A 16,908-nucleotide genomic window follows, 5' to 3' on the forward strand; every position below is an offset into this window, starting at 1 on the left:
TTAGTCTTTAAAGTGCTACTGGACTGCTTTTTTGTTTTCATAGTACATAGACTAGCACGGCTATCTCTCTGTTACTTTTCTGAACCCAGTTTTACTTTTGACTTTTCAGTACTCACTGGCAAGGAGTTCCTTAGATCAACTGCATTGCAGAACAAAACAGCAGTCACGTAGCACTTTAAAGACTAACAAAATGATTTATTAGGCGATGAGCTTTTGTGGGAGAGACCCACTTCTTCAGATCTAGATCTTCCAAAAGAACTTGCTAGTCTAGATGCAGCTGTAATGTCCACAGGCGTACCCATCATTTCGAAAGCAGATAACGTCCTTGAGCCTCTGTCAGGCTCTGGCGCAAATGCTTAGAAACAAAATTAGTTATTTTAATGTGTCCAACTTGAGATGTCTCATCAGGCACTGATTTTTAGAAAGAGCTGAGCATCTGCTCTCCAGAAATGAAGCCTGTCTGAGGTATCCCCAGCTGAACTCAGAAAAATTCAAACAATCCCAGTGTTGCCAACTCTTGAAATCTGAGTGTGACTCTTAGGATATTTACTGCTTTTCTTAAAGCCCCAGCTCCTTTGTGCATCTCTTTTCACAATCATTTTATAACTCTCATGGAGGGATGTGGTGGGGGGGGAGGGGGCGGAAAGGAAAGCTTAAAACCATGAACCAAGTGTGCCCAAAAGGCTCTGAAATCAGTAGGGTGCTCCGGGGTTGGTCTGTCATCTTCCCGAATCAGTACTGATCTCCTGATGAGTATGGAAAGCCTGGAGCTTTGAACTGGCTACTCCAAGAAAATTACATGGCATGGTGGGGGAAAAGCCTGCAGAGTTGTACCAGTCAGAGTTGGAACCCTAAAAATCAGGAGGCAAATGGAAATAACCCTGCCTTGTGACTGGCTTTTTAGTCATGGTCTTGCTGAGAGGGGAGGCCCGACTCACGACCTTTAGACTGTTTGGAGCTGCTGGCCATTGAAAATCAAGGGTCTCCTGTCAACGTTGTCCAGAAGAGAAGCAGTTTCTGCCATGGTGGGGGTGCTGGTGGATGACACCAGTGTGGGAACAGGTCTTTGTTGGGTTAATAACCCCGCGCCCCGACTGCGGGCACAGCACGCCTGAGACTGTATTGGGGCGCTGTGTAAACATACCAGGCGGGGCCTGGACTCGAACTTGCGACGCACAGATAGGCAGCAGGCTGTATCCCTTCAGCTTGAGTCGCCCCCAGCCAAACCCCCTCGCCTCAGGTGTGTCTCCCCCACAATGCGCAGGCGCCAAGGCAGCGGCTCGCACCTGCGCCTCTCGCTTTCCCCTCCCACCGCGAAGTAGACGTTCCAAATCACGTGAGAGACGGAGGAGGGGGCGGTGCCATCTGGAAGGCGCTGCGTCTCCATTGGACCGGCCAGGAAAGGGGCGGTGCGTGCTGCCCGGGAAAGGGCGGGTACGCAGGGCGGGGCTGAAAGCCGGTCTGTAAGGCGCAGGACTGCGCACGCGTAGAGGTGCGGGCAGGGGCGGGGCTGTGGTTCGCTGCCTGCTGCGGGCCACTTTTATTAGCGGCGGGCCGGGCTGGGGCATAGGGTGTTCGCGTGGGCGCGCCGGCGGCTGCCTCGCTATGGACGCGCAGAAGGTGTGTGAGCGTGTGGGGCGGTGCGCAGTGGGTCGCGCCCACGCTCCCGGGCGAGTCTCTGAAGGGCGGCTGGGGGGGCAGGAAGGTGCAGAGGGAGGCTGTGTGGGGCCGGGGGGGGACAGGAGGGTGCAGTGGGGGGAGGCGGGAGACAGGAGGGTGCGGGGGGGGCGCTGTGGGGAGGGGCGGGGGACAGGAGGGTGCGGGGGGGAGGCTGCTTGGGGCTGTGGGTGAAGGGGAGGGTGCAGGGGTCGTGGGAGGACATATTTGCTTGCTATTTTTCTCCCTGCCTGCCCCCAGGCCATGGGGGGCGGTCCTGGGTCAGGCAGTGGTGGTTTATGCTTCAGCAGACCTGAGGGGAAATGTTAGGGGCTGTTTTGTCCGGCTTTCAGTGAAAAGCTCTTTGCTGCTTGGAAAAGCTCTGTGGGCAGCCTCGGGAAAGTGCTGTGTAAGTGCTGGGTATTGTCAGTCTCACCAGGCTGGCTTTGGAGCTTCCTTTAGAGGCGAGGACAGAGTTAGTGTGCCTAGAGCAGGCGAGATCTTATGGGACCTGTTGCTTTGGGCCTTAGGGTCCCAGAGGCAGGAGTGTAGCTGCACAATGTAGCTTCCGTTATATATGTCCAAGTTAAAAATCTCAGCCTTTGGCTACACTGCCTTCCTCTTTCAAATGACGAATGCAAATGAGGGAAATGGAAAATGTGAATGAAGTGCTGATTTACAAATCTCATGCTTCATTTGCATATTCTCATGTAATTACTTTTTTGGAAGAGGTTTTTTTCCTGAAAAAAAGCAGTGTGATTGTGGTTCTTTGGGGGGGGGATGGCTTTTTCAAAAGAACCCTGTAAACCTCCATTTTTAAAGATTAAGTATTCTTTCAAGAAAGGTTTTTTAAGAACCCTATCTACACTACTTTTTTTTTTTGAAAAAGCGATCATGTGACATTATGCAAATGAAGTGAGATTTGTAAATCAGCACTTCATTTGTGTTTTTTTGATTTCCCTCATTTGTATTCTTCTTCTGAAAGAGGAATGCAGTGTAGACATAGCCTCAGTGATGGGGCATCCATCCTTCTGTCTGTAGAGTCTGCACTTCTTGTTCTTCTTTGCCATTTGTCTAACTTTAATACATTTTGGAGGAGGTTTTTGTCATGGAGAGGTTGTATGAAGACTGAGAAGGAACTTGCTTGGGATGTAGAGAAGTGCAGAGGGGTGCAAAGTACATGCCCATCACTTCCAGGGAAGCAGCAGGTTTCCCTCCGGCAGGGGTTCTCAATCTTTTTCTTACCGAGGCCGCCCTATCCCCAATATGTTAAAAATATCCATGCACACCCTGTGCCTCAACAAGCATTTTTCTGCATATCCAGTAGGTAAAAAGCCATGGCCTGGCTTGGGAAGTGGCAAACAGAGAGCTCCACAAAACTAGGATGACTTCAGCTTTCTTCCCTGGTCTCCAGTGACTCTAATGTTGGCTAGGCTTTCTGGCTTATTGGCAGCTTCCCTCCCTCTGAAACCTGCTTGTTTCCCTCCAGTGGTCCTTGGACGACTTGTTGTGAACCACTGCCCTAAGGGATTTGCCTGCACTAGTAAGAAAATAGGACAGTGTTTCAGAAGGGGAAGAAAAACTCTTTACCAGTAACTCGGCATACTGCAAAATGAGCAGAAAGTAAAGTAGCTACTGTAAAGAAAATGCTGGGAAAACAAATAGAAACTGTTCTGTAATGTTGCTCTGAGCCTTCCTACAGCAGGAGTATAACAGATGTGAATCAGCAAATGTAATTGAGTGTAATAAGATTTTTGCATCTTGTTTGGGATGCAAATTGTATGTGTACAGTTACTGTACATATCTTAAACCACAGTTGAATAGATCTTAATGTGTTTTTTTGACAGTTAGTAATTGCCGTAAGTGAACCCCTCTGTTAATGTGAAACTGCATTAAAAGCAGCAAGGTAAACTCCATCTGTGTTTTCAAAATGTGGGTATTGGTCCATGTTCTTGTTTCTTTCCTTTCTTTTTCTCATCCAGTCAAATTAATGACTTGCAAAGATGTGGCTGGATTAGGGGAATATGGGCCAAGAGGAAGATCTAGCAGAAACTTTGTAAGTAAGTTTGACCCAGCTTTATGGGGCCCTGGCCAGGCATCTAGAAGGATTGTCGCTGCCTCCTCCTTTAGGACTTCACTTAACTAACTGTAGTTCAAGAATTTTAGGCTTCTGCTGGTTGAGTTGTACCCTGTGTTTCACACAGCTCTTGTCTTCATGATTATACTTGCTAGTATTGCATTGTTAATCTTTCTGGTGCTGCTTAGAGAAGATAAGAACAGCAGCAGAAATATTACAGCCATCTTCAAATTTGGTTCACGTTTGAAACTTTTTTGAAACCTAATTTTTTAAATGAGATTCTGCAAAGATTCTGGCTGAGTAGGTCCCTTTTTACTTGCCTGGGCCAATTGAAATTGATCAAATACTACTCATATGGGTATTCATTAATATGAGATGTTCACCTGCTACATAAATGACACTTCATTTATGTGCATTGCTATGGCCTTTTAGGAAGGATTGTATGTAACTATAAATTCAGGGAAGGTCCCGGCTCTTTCCTATACAATTTCTTATTTTTAGTATGCAGGGTGGCAAGGAGTCTATAGAGCTCAAGTTAATGGGAACAGTACTCATTTTTGTGTGTCTGCCTAATGAAAGAAAATCTTTGTATGTGTAGTGTAAAATAACAAACTTAGTTGTGAAACCTCAGATGACAAAATGTATTGTCTTCCCATTAATCCCATCCAATAAAGCCTACCTTATATGTCATGCCTCTCCAGAATGCTCTGTTCAATGCTATATCCTCTGGTCTATCACACCACATTCTAACATGTCTTCATGCTATGCTGCTCTGATGATTTGCATTTTTTATCCAGACCTGTAAAGCCTCACGTCTAACCTTGGGGGTGTCTGTACTGTACAACTTTGAGGACTGACACCAGCAGCCTGCTTACTGAACAGTGACTTTGCCTTGGCTTCCACCACTTAGTTCTCCATGCAGGCTGATACCTGCTGCCTCTCGGTCTTCAGTCTACCCAAAACAGTTTCCCATGAAGTGCTCAGCCCTTTTTATTGTAGCAATTACAAAACCTTATCAATTATTTGACCTTTAGAGTGACAGCACACAGCAGCAGCCTACTTGATTGTGGATTTTACTCTGAGAGGATATGATGAAGTGGGGGTATGATAGAGGTATATAAAAAGTGAACAAGCAATAATTATTTACTTGTTCCCATAGTAGCAGAACTAGAGGACACCAAATGAAATTAATGGGCAGCAGGTTTAAAACAAAAGGAAGTTCTTCACACAGCGCACAGTCAATCTGAGGAACTCCTTGCCCAAGGAGGCTGTGAAGGCTAGGACTATAACAGGGTTTTGAAAAAAAGCTAGCTAAATTCATGGAGGTTAGGTCCATTAATGGCTATTAGCCGGGATGGATATCAAATGGTGTCCCTAGTGTGTGTATATCAGAAGCTGGAGATGGATGGCAGGAGAAAGAGCACTTGATCGCTACTTGTTTGGTTCACTCCCTCTGGGACACCTGATATTGCCCACTGTTGGCACACAGGATACTGGGCTGGATGGACCTCTGGTCTGATCCAGTATGGCTGTTTTTATGTCTCAACTTAAAATAATCCAGGAAGGAGATTGCTATCAGTCTTGTTTTATTGCACGTTTGGGTTTTAGTATTAGAAGCATATTTTTAGTTTTGTTGTTTTTGGAACTTTTCACTGCAATTTAAGATGCTACAGGTTGCATATCTCTTGTCTGGCACCCTTCGGACCTGACTGGTGCCAAAAGAAAGTTGCTGGACCACAGGCTATCATCATTGTCTAGCAGCATTACCAACACTTCCGCTGCTTACTGGTCTCTTAGAAGACATGTAGGGATAAATGACAGGGTGTGGCCATTTAGCGAGTGACCAACTAAACTGTGCACAGAACACTGATCCAGGACTGGTGGCTGTGAACTAACTTTGAGACCACTGGAAACTTAGCCAGAGGACCACTTATCACAGTGTGTGGCCAACTAAAATCATGCCAGATTATGTATGTTGCTGAATGAGACTGCCAGACTAGAGTGGTTCAACCTGTAGCACTTTGATTTTTCTCACCTTTCATCATGGTCAGTCTTCTGCTCGGATCCAACGTAGGTCTCAAAGTAGTTAGTGTTTGAAGAATGCCACAATGGCTTGCTTTCTCCACTTTATACGCAAGGTTCATCCTTTTTTCCCCAAAGTTTGGAAGCCCACTTGGGGGGCTCAGCTTGTTGTGTCCACCAGAGATCTGAGGTCATGGTTTTATTTTATATTTTTTTGTGGGATTTGTTTTTTGTTTTGTTTGCAGTCTCCTTCTCTTGGGTGCCTTTATATAAATATATTTTGTTTCTTCAGTGTAATTTGATCAAGGGGAACACATACAAGCAGGTGGAGCCATGCTCATTGGAATAGTGCAGGGAGCCTTAAGTGCCAAACACATTTGTAATTCTTTTAACTGTACCTAATCTCCCAAGAATACTAATTATCGGTGAGTTACTAGCTTTCCAATGATATATTAAACACCCTTTAAATCAGTATGGTGGGTGTCTGGTGCACCAAGCTGATCAGGTCAGAGATTGATTGCTACATACCAGAAAGTCTCGTGCCATGTCTCTTATGAGGGTGTCATTATCATCGGTGATCCCATGAATATGTGCTAGTTGGGATACTAAGCCTGCTAGGGACAGGTGGGTATGGAATTGAAGGGGCCTCACCTTTTCCACCCTTCTAGATAATATATGGTGAGGTGTAAAGTTAGACAGGCCTCTTGCTATCCTTCTTGCTTGATTGAAAATATAGGCTTGGCAACTTTATGTACAACTAGAGGCCCGGATGCAGCACTGCTTGCATGGGGAGGTTGGGCTGGAAGAAAGTTCTAGACAGAAACTTGTTCTAATACACACCCAAAGTGCATGGGTTGGGCCCTGCACGGGGTTGGGCCCTGCACTGGCTGGGAAAGGGGCTGGGATGTGGTGGGGCAGGGAGTGGGGTTGGGCTGGGCCCCACGCTACCAAGGGGAAGGACAGGATTGGGGCTGGGGGCGTGTTTTTTTGCTGGACCCCGTGCTGGCCAGGTGAGGGGCTCTGTTGCGGGTCTGGATTGGGGCCCATAGTGTCCAGTGGCTGGCATGGGGTGGGGGGGCCTGGTGGGGGTCCATTGGGCAGCTGGGCCGAGCCCTGCACTAGGTGGGGAAGGGGCCCTGTTGGCAGGGCTGGACCTGGCCCCAAGGTGCCCTAGGGCAGGGGGTGGTACATGGTAGAACCTTGCCCGAACAGACGGATGGATGGACACAGCACAAATATGTATGATTTCTGATAGTCTTGCTGATCGTTCTCTCCCGATTTCTCTCCTTGCTAGTCCTAACTCTGCGGTCTTGGCACAGTCTTGTTTATGATGGTCTGACTTAGCAAGCAGAAAAGAGGTGTGGTATGTTTGACTTTCTAGGTAATAGTCAACTATGGACCTTGGCTTTCAGACTTTTATTGTACATAGCTGTAAAATGTCTTTCAAATGGCAGAACCAACAGGAGCTAGTAAATCCAAGTCAAAAGAGGACTGAAAGTTTTCTGTCTCATCCATACTGACTCTTGTGCTTATAGGATTTAAGGCTTAGCGCTAGCCTTGTCTGACACACAAGAACAATGGCGCCTGGTCAGTAGTGAACCAGAAAACAGCTGGTTGAATTACCGTCTCGGGGAATAACATAAAAATGTCCATTATACTGCTATAAATTTAACCAATGGAAAACATCAGAAACCAAATGGTAGGAAATACATTCATAATTTGATGAAGTAAGGGGTCCTAGTATACCTCACCATAGCAATTTGAATGACCTAAGTGGAAGTTTGAAAATTAAAAATTGAACAGATTAGAGTTCTTCACAATTGGAATAGTATTGCGTGACTGCCTCCTGCCAGCTTGATAGGCTGTAGAGGTAAATTTTCCAAACTTGAAATAGGGAAGTATCTCTTACTGAGGGCTTTCTGGCAGGAATCAAGGAGTGTTGACAACTTTTTTGGGGGGTGAAACACAGATCAGTGAGAGAGAGCACTTTCTTATATTAAAATTCTCAGAGTGCAGGCAGGTGGATGCTTCGGTAACTGAGTTTTTTGTCTCCCTAGCTTATCTTTCAGTATGTTGAACTGGATATTTGGAATATCCTCTAAAGCTGGTGTGATGCAATCTGGTGTCTGAGTGGTAACCATGAGATTGCTCCTCAGGCATGTTTTGAGGTAGCTACTCTGTTCCAATAATTTTTTAAAATTCTGATGACTTGTAGAATAACACGAATAGACAATTTGTGGGGTCAGAAATAAAAATCCCTCTGAAATTGTAGACTGACTTAAGGATGGGTCTAGGAAGAAATGTTAGTTTAACCTTAGTTGCTCATATACCAACTTCTGTTGACAGCAAATAAGGCGATTTTGATTACATAATTTATATAAAGAGTGGATAAATGTCTGAAGATGTAGACAAGACCCCTTAAATGAGGAGAAAATAATACTTATTCCATACTGGAACACTATTTACACCTCCCTGCTCTTGGCCTTCTTAACGTTAACAAAGCTCATTTTATGTTAGGACTGAAATCCACATTTGTCTTGTCCTTGTGTTGCAGCAGGAAGTGGTGACAGGCAGACAAGGTTTTAATTAGGTATAAACATTCTTTGGGATGGCAAACTATTTGAAATTGCTCAGTATGTAATCTTAACACAAAAAATACATTCTCTTGAATTTCTTTGTAATTCCAGGAAGCTCTACAAAGGATTGTTTCTACTCTGGCAAACAAAAATGACGAAATCCAGAACTTTATCGACACACTGAAACATACGTTAAAAGGTGTTCAGGTATCTGCAAATCATTTTACTCTCACATGATGAAATGGAGAGTTGGGAGGGGGCTGTTCAATTCTATCAGTTAGATTTATGCACACTTAAAGAGGTGCTATCGACAAGTCTTAAAATCAAAATGGAAAATCTGTTCTAGTTTTCCTGTTTATGGATGATTCTAATATTTAAAATAAAAAAGTAGAAATTTATACAGTGGACCCCAAACTTACGCAGGGGTTGTGGTAACACAATGCCCATGTAAGTCAAATTTCAGGCCACTTGGGGGAGCCAGGATGCCCTGGTCACTTTCCTGGCTCCAGCATGTGACCAGGGCAGCCTGTCTCAGTTTGTAGCCCACAAAACACCTTGTATTGCATATGCACCCCACAATGATAAATGAGCAAAGGACCTCTGTCCTAAAATCTCTAATCTGGTTAAGAGGCCCACCTTATCAAACTTTCATGAGACGGGGTAGCGTGACAACTTGCAGAGTGATGAATGCAAATTCCTCGGGGTGGGGGGGAGGGGTGGAAGCTTTCATTGTGGAAGACAGATCTGCGTTACAGTTCTTGCGCAACTGAAACGTGATTTCAATTCTTATCTCAGGTTAATTCTTCTAATGTAATTGCTGAGCTGGATGAGGAATTTGATGGAATGTATTCTATCCTGGATGAGATGAAGGAAAGTATGACCAACAGTATCAAGCAAGAACAAGCTCATAAATCTCAAGAGCTACAGGTATCTGAAAGCTTCTGGAGGACCAAAGAAGCAATTCTTGATTCAGTTGTCTTCAATCTCAATGCAAAAGATTTTTGCAGCAAGTATTTGTCGCAAAGGTTTACTAGCAGCTGAGGTATATTGCCTTCATTCATGGCTTCCATTGTGTTAGTTCCACAAATTGTCAGATATATGAAATTCACATGGATAGTTGCTCTCCAGGTTTGGTGATGCAGCTGAATCCCGCAGGAATGGGCGTACTCAGCGGCACACTGGCTGACTGTAACAAAGCTAGAAATTGAAGCCTGGAACTTGAGACCTGGGGGATGTATTCCTGATTTATTCTTCCTCCTTGTTCATAATGCTTAGTCTTCCGCTATACAGGTATGAGGTATTGTTGGGAACTGTGTACCAACATGTATTTCTGAAATGTTGGATTACTAAATCTCGTACAAGAACAGGTATGATGCTGTTCTACTCTGTAGTGGAATATCACTGGGATTGTGAGGAATATGAGCAGAAGAGCTGACTGTAAACTGGACATCAGCTTTGTATTTTTTTCAATAGCTTATCATTGGAAGTGGCTTTTTCAGAGTGTAAACATATGTTGCGAGGGGCTCTGAATAGCATTTTTGATTGTCCCTCTATTTTAAAAATTAGCATTTAACACTGATTCTCTTTCCTTACTTTTCTTTATTTTCAAAATGTCTCCTCTTCTGCTTCCCTTTCTCTCTCTGAAAGGTTTTTCTCCCCTTATTCCTTGCTCTTCATCTCTATTTTTTTTTTGTTCAGTTGTAAACTTTCTTAAAACAAATTTTCATGTCTCCTTAGGGGCTTATTCACTGGTAATGGTCATACTTTAGCTTCCAAACCTTCAACTTGGGTAACGTTTTACAGTATAGTTTTTAGAATTCAGAGGGAAGAGTAGGTTCCCCTCCTCCCCCCACATTTTCTGGTTCATTCTGTAGCACTGAAATGAAATAATGGAGCTGGAAGACTGCTGATATGCTCATTTGCATATCAATACCCACAACTCCTCAACTTGAGTTCCAGAACTTCTGCAACTAGACTGATGAGGGCACTTTGTGCTTTCTTGTCTTTACTCATTATATTCTTTTAGCTGCCTCAGCAGTGTTTGTGTTGTAGCTCTGAGCACAAGCTGAGAGGTTTTGACATGCAGGTTTTCTATGTGCTGCTTAAGTAAGAACTGTAAATTTTGTACCAAATTCAAGATCTGTTGTCATTAAGACTTTTTTTTAAGTCTTCAAATAAGTTGTTAGGCTCTGCACTGGAACTTGGGACTTTTTTTGAGGCATTGTTTGAGAGAGGGTTTAGCAGCTGGCCTGGCTGACACACTAAAAGAAGCAAAGTTCTGTATCGTGCAAACTTTTTAGTTTACGACTGGAGATTTTTAAGATGAGACTAACATCTACTCTCTGTAGAGCATTAACAAATCAACTTTGCATTTAACTCTGTTGGAGATGTCCTATAGAACTGGCAAGTCACTCTTCTGTGCCTCAGATTAGAGTCTAAAAATGGGGATAATGCCTGTTACTCCACGTGGGTGTGTCAGTGGAATCATTGTCTATAAGATGTTTGGTACTCTAAGGCTGTGTATCCACTGAGCCATGCTGCCAGCAGTGTGATGCAGAGGAGGGCTCTCAAAAATGAAAATGGATATATATTTGCATAGCTAATTTGTATATTCATACAAGATTGCTTGCTTTCTGGTGGCAGGGCAGTGTAGACATGGTTCTGCTGGCAAAAACCCCTTAGTCTGCAGCCCCTTATGACTGCCCATTTGCATCAAGCTGCTGGCACTACAGGTCAGTGTAGACGCAGCCTTCATGGTTTGAATGGGAGAGTATGTATACCCCATAGAACTTCTAATATTTAATTATCCAGTGCTTTATTTAAATATAGGGAATAACTTGATCACTTAATAGCTAGCCTTCCCTCCGGCAGCAGTTGTGCTGCTCTAGCCCTTACCAGTTACCCTTTAATATCCCTTATATTAACCGGATGTGACTCTTCATTAAAGTTAAGGAAGCAATATCCTTCACTTTTACTGTCCATCAGGGTGTTTGTGCTGTATTTATGTAGGCAGCCTTCCAGATACTGTCTGGGTTGGAAAACTACTTCTTCCGTGCCTTTAAATTGGAAGAACTCATAAGGTATACAGTTACTGTATAATTAATAGATAATGTAAGTGACACCACTCTCTCTAAAGCTAATACCATCTTGCAAGAGGTTTTTGAACTCTTGTGTAGGCCCAGACTTAAAACTGGGGACACTCCCACCTTTAAAACTTGTGCAAGGCTGAAGGAAACACTACTTGTTTATAGGGAATCGATCCTAATTGCACTTGTTTACAATAAGCTGTCTTTTTATTCCCAAATGCTAGGTCTGGTGACAGTTAACATGGGGACTCTTTAGAGATGCCCTTAGCTAAACGTTGCTAATGCTGCAGTGTCTGGTTTTATGGCAGTTGGGCAATATTATGCAATGTTGTTGTGCCTGGTATGTCAAAGCTGATATATCGGGAACAGTCACATGTAGGTCATTGGACAGCAGCTACGCTGGCTGGAAGGAGGTGTGCATTAACCTCGACATGTACTTCAGTAATAATCACAGAACATTGCTGTGAACTGTGGGGTCTCAAACAGTCTTTCTACTACTAAAGACAGTTCACTTGGATCCTAAAGTGTGTGTGTGTGTTTCTAAATAAGTCTGTCTTAATCTCTCTAAATGGCTTCAGCCTCTCACTGAGCATGTTGCAAAAATTCCCTGCATTCATGCAGTGTTTTAAGGGCATGAGTGACCTCCTTTAGGAAGAGTCGTGTTTTGTATTGTGCAAACTTTTTGGCTTGTTATCGGAAGCTATTGAGAGAACAGGCTTGCATATGTTTGCTGTACAGTACCAGAAGATCTATGGGGTATTTGTGGTGCTGTAGCTCTTGATTCCAAAGGTGAATAAGCAGCACTTCACAGATGAAAACATTGGTGCAAACTAAATGAACGCCAGTGCAATGAGTTGATGGCAGGGCTGGGGCGAAACTTAGGTCTCCTGTGAAAAGCATGGTGTTAACAGCCATTCTGAAAGCTTTGTACCCCAATCTGAACATACACTTTAGTGTATTTGGTGCACACATCATATAATGCTTTTGGTATATTAAATATTAGTAGGTGCATGTATACATCCATTGGACCTTACAGCTGCCACCCAACAAATTGTTTGCTCCTTTCACAGGGTATAGTAAACAACTTTAAGTTTCATCTCTGGAAACATTTAGTTAAGAAGGATGCTGAAGCCCTAGGATGTCAGAGCTGATAACTAGGGTCCATGTTAAAGTTCTGCGATTCATACTAAAACTCACTGTCTTACCCACTTTTAAAATATGAAACTCTTCTATTTTCTCACCTTAGAACCAACTTAGCCAATGTAGTAATGCCTTGGAGAATTCTGAAGAATTACTAGAATATGCTGCACGGTCAATGGACATTAAGGACCCTGAGGAATTCTCAAAGGTAGAAAATTAAACTGATGTGTATAAGGAAAATGCAGTTTTAGTTTTTGTTCACGTCAGTGGGATTTCATCATAATCCTGACATTGCAAACTGCTTAAGCGTAACAATTGGTAGCTAGAACCTCTAGCCATAGTGCCAAGTTGGCTGTGTGGTTTTTTGTTCTAAAATGCTATTTAGAATGAGTATCCTAAGTTTGCTTTTTGTTGCCTCCTGAACTTGATGGAGTGCCCTACTGGGATTTAACACTGATAGCCACAGTCGTTTGATTTAATTGCAGTTTAAATATTTCATGCATCTGTGTCTTAGGGCAGTTTTTACTGGTGGGGGTGAGGGGAAGACATGTACAAATCTTTAGTGCAAAGGGTCCAGACATAGTTTTAACTCTATATAGCTAATACAAACAACATATATGTACATTAAGTTAAAATTGGGTGGGTGAAATGCACCCAGGGAAGCCTAGAGGAGTGGAGAAAACAACTAAATTGATGAAATCCTGGCAATGCGTTATCTGTTGCTAGGATATTCCATGTTTGGTTTTTTGTGTTTTGTAGCATGTTTGTGTGTTGTGCTAACAATGCAGTGAGCCGCACCAAATCCAAAACCCAATTACTCAGGTTTTCTGACATTTTTATTCTCTGGATAAAAAGCATACTGGAAGCTCTTAAAGTGACAGGGTGCGTGGTTGCTTTCCCCTCCCCAGTTTCATTTGCACTGAAAGACTGGCAACCTAAACATCTAGTACTTAAATCTGGGGGGGGGGGGTCAGCTACTTGCTAGTGTACCCTGTCATTTCTTGGTATCTTAAAATAGGGTCATTTTAAATGCTTCAGAAGTATTGTACTAAAATCTGCAACTAGAATTAGCTGGATAGCATGCAGACTTCAGTAATGGAAATCTTATCTGTCATGAGCTAATTGTGTAGACCACTTCAGGTAATAAAATCTGCAGTGTTAAAGATACTGGGAGCCACTACAGACAGCTGTAATCTAGTATTTGTAACTTGTGCTGGGTTATACTAGGCCATCGTCTCAACTTCAGCTCTGTGAGCACAGATCTGCCTGGCCTATAAGGCTCTGTAGTTGTCTCTCTGTTCTGGTCTATGTGCTGCCATAGCGATGATGATTTTTATTTTTTTTTAACTGAGCTTAATGCCTGCTGAAGGAGGGGAAACTGTCCCTACCTTTTGAGCTACTCTATTAGTGATATTAAAGTACAGCAAAAATGAAGGCTGCTTATATTTAATGGTAGTATGCAAGGAGACAATATCTTGTAATAGCTAAAAACTCATCTTTATTCAAACCCAGCCCTTAGTTTTAATAATAAAAAAAAAAAGAAAGCACTAATGAAACCCCTTGGGAAGAAGTAGGGCTCATTTGTAAGCTTATATTGTCCCCATAATGTTCCTTCATACATGCAGAAGCACTTGGCTGCATCTGTTGTGGACGCCATAGATGAATGGCTCAGCTTTTTTTTTAGGTTAAAACTGCTATACTATAATTAGGCTTGAGAGGAATCTACTTTTCAGGATGTCATGAGTATCAAGCTTCTGGTATCTGCAGTGAAGTCGTCTTAAGCAGCCAACCACGAGGCTGTGAAACTGATTGCTTAATGGAAGCATGTTTCTAAACAAAATTACACATGTGGCGATGATATTTAAAAACCACAGTAAAAATTACCTGTGCTAAATTTGTGTACTATCTTGTAAGACTGTGCAGTGAGCGTGTTTGGATAAATATTAATGCTGTAGACACTGTCTTTGCAAAGCTCCTTTTAACTGTGGCATATTAGGCAGTAAGGTTGTGTCCATCGTCACTGCCTGTCAAGCATCTCTAAAGGTTTTTCTAAATGTTAATATGTAAAAAAAGGGAGCAATACAGTTGACTGACAAATATTCCAGTCATTGCAATTTCATGACATTTTATGCAAGGCATAGCTTTTAAATTTATTGCAGTACGTCCAAAAAATAAAAACTTCTGAGAAATAGATCAGTAGTTATTTGCTGTAACGTGTGAACCATAGTAATGGTCTAAGTTCTCTGTAGAACTTCACTTAAATGTGAACTTCACTTAAATGTTTCCATGGTCCTGTCTCGGTGAAGATGGCTGAAATGACTTGCTTCATATACAGCAGTATGAAGCAGGGTTAGTATTGATTTGTGCTCACTGGCTAGTCAAGGGCTGCTAAAGACTCTTTTTGCATGCTTCCTGTTTAATTTTTAGACACACACTGCATCTGATCAAAGGTTAAATGCATCAAGTCTAAACTTACATGTCCCTTATGACCACACTGGTGAATTGATACAAGTAACTATTTTGACAAGCTGTCTGGTCAGATTCCTCACTGAGTAGACCCAAATACACTTTGTATGGCTAGCCAGCTAAGAAATAATTTGGCTTTCTATACCATGTAGAATCCCTGAATATAGGAAGTAATCTGTTTTTCAGAGTTAGCTGTTCTCAAGTTAAGTAATTACCTGAATGTGTGGGGAGATGTAGAATCCTGTTCATGTCTGGTTTTTAAACTATAAAAAGAGGATTTTTTTTTTACAAGTGATATGTAGTGAATTGGACTTTGTTTCAAAACTTCAGTCTGAAAAACTTGATTTAAATTGCTCACTGTAAAATTGACCTGGAAAAAACAAGTGACTGCAATAAACAGTACCTTGATTGATGCTAACTGTAGCTAACAGAAGATTAAAACTTCCTGGCATGGTCTGCTGAGCCAGCTCATTTGATCAGCAATTCTCATTTCTAAAATGAGAATTTGTTCTGGGGATGTTAGTGAAATTTCTGTGGGTTACATGCCTAACTGCCTGCCACACCCCCCTCCCTCTTTCATTTAAAAGGCTGATGCTGTCTCTGCCATGGGGATCAGGTTCTTCTCTTCCCTCCCCCCTGCCCCAACCAGCGCTCTGCATTTAAAAGGCTGAGAGCCTATGTGCTAAGTCAGCCTTCTAAATGCAGAGCAGCAGTGGGGGAAATTGCTTGATCCTGGCACAAACAGGGATAGAGGCTGAGGCAGCCCCTCCTTATTTACTGGTGGTGGGAGGGGGGGCTGTGAGTAACCTGTAGCGCTAACTAATGAGCAGATGCTTATCAGTTAATCGTGTAACTGAATACTCTGTTACAAGGTTTCCCATACTTTATATAGTTGGAACCCATTTTTTCAGTACTTTTTTGGGGCCCAAAAATATAAACATATGTTAAAAAAAAATAAACTTTCATTGTTTGTTCACAAAAATAATAGTACATAATATAAATCTTGATATAAAATACTCAGCTGCCTAACTTGTTGTTGGTACACTTTGTATTTTCCTGCATAATTAGAGCAAACTAATAGGCTTGTGCATGATGATTTGTATATTTTCTAAGGACTGGTATTTTTTTCCAAGGACTAGTACTGGGCTGCCGACCACACTTTGGGAAGCGCTGCTCTATTACATCCCTAAACTGTTCATCATCTTTAGTGCAGAAACACTGATCATCTTTTAGGAGGCTTTGGAAGGGGTAATAGAGTGATTGAGAGCTGCATGTTTGCTTCATTAGAGAAATGACAGGATGACTTCTGGAGCAACCCTGGAACGTACAGAGTGGCTTTTTGTTTTTTGTAAAGGGAGGAGCTACCAGGAGTTGTGAAGAGCAGCTACTTAAAATCCTGCTAGCGTTGCCAATGTAGGATTTTTTTATTTTTTTCCCCATCAGGATGATACCACATTGCTAAGGAACGTCATTGGTCAAAGTCTATTTAATAGTTTACACAGCAGATATTTAGCAAATAAGGGCATTTAGAGTGAAACTCACCTCTGCTCAGATGGTCTGGTGCAGGTACTCTAGTAGGCATCCTTCAGTCTACACAGACTATGGATCGCGGTTACCGGTTATAAGCTCTTGCTCAATTGGCATAGAGAACAAGCGCCAGGGGTTGCCTTCGACGGTGGGAGGGATCCTCGCATCTTGCTGGACAGTCACCGCCCGCCTCAAGCTGGGCAGCCCCCATCCAATAGGGTACTGTCCCGCCACAGTTCACCTGCCTTGCTGGGTGCGTGAGGCTTAAGGTTCCTGAACCTGACAAGTGACTGAAATTTGGGCACCAGGCAAACCAATAAGAAGGTACTCTACAATGAAGTGAATTTCAGTCTCACTG

General features: G+C 42.9%; 1 protein-coding gene across 2 annotated transcripts in view; it reads left to right on the forward strand.

The window, feature by feature from the left end:
• Positions 1–1,507: 1,507 nt before the first annotated feature.
• FSD1L (fibronectin type III and SPRY domain containing 1 like) overlaps positions 1,508–16,908 on the forward strand; it is a 48,947-nt gene continuing 33,546 nt past the window's right edge. For both annotated transcript variants that reach the window (XM_074994615.1, XM_074994616.1), the window contains exons 1-4: positions 1,508–1,620; positions 8,443–8,538; positions 9,127–9,258; positions 12,664–12,765. In XM_074994615.1, coding sequence (XP_074850716.1) covers positions 1,606–1,620; positions 8,443–8,538; positions 9,127–9,258; positions 12,664–12,765 — 345 coding nt within the window. In that variant the 5' untranslated portion in view covers positions 1,508–1,605. The remainder of the gene's footprint in view (positions 1,621–8,442; positions 8,539–9,126; positions 9,259–12,663; positions 12,766–16,908) is intronic.

The sequence above is a fragment of the Carettochelys insculpta genome, chromosome 5 (assembly GCF_033958435.1).
Source record: "Carettochelys insculpta isolate YL-2023 chromosome 5, ASM3395843v1, whole genome shotgun sequence".
NCBI lineage: Eukaryota > Metazoa > Chordata > Testudines > Carettochelyidae > Carettochelys > Carettochelys insculpta.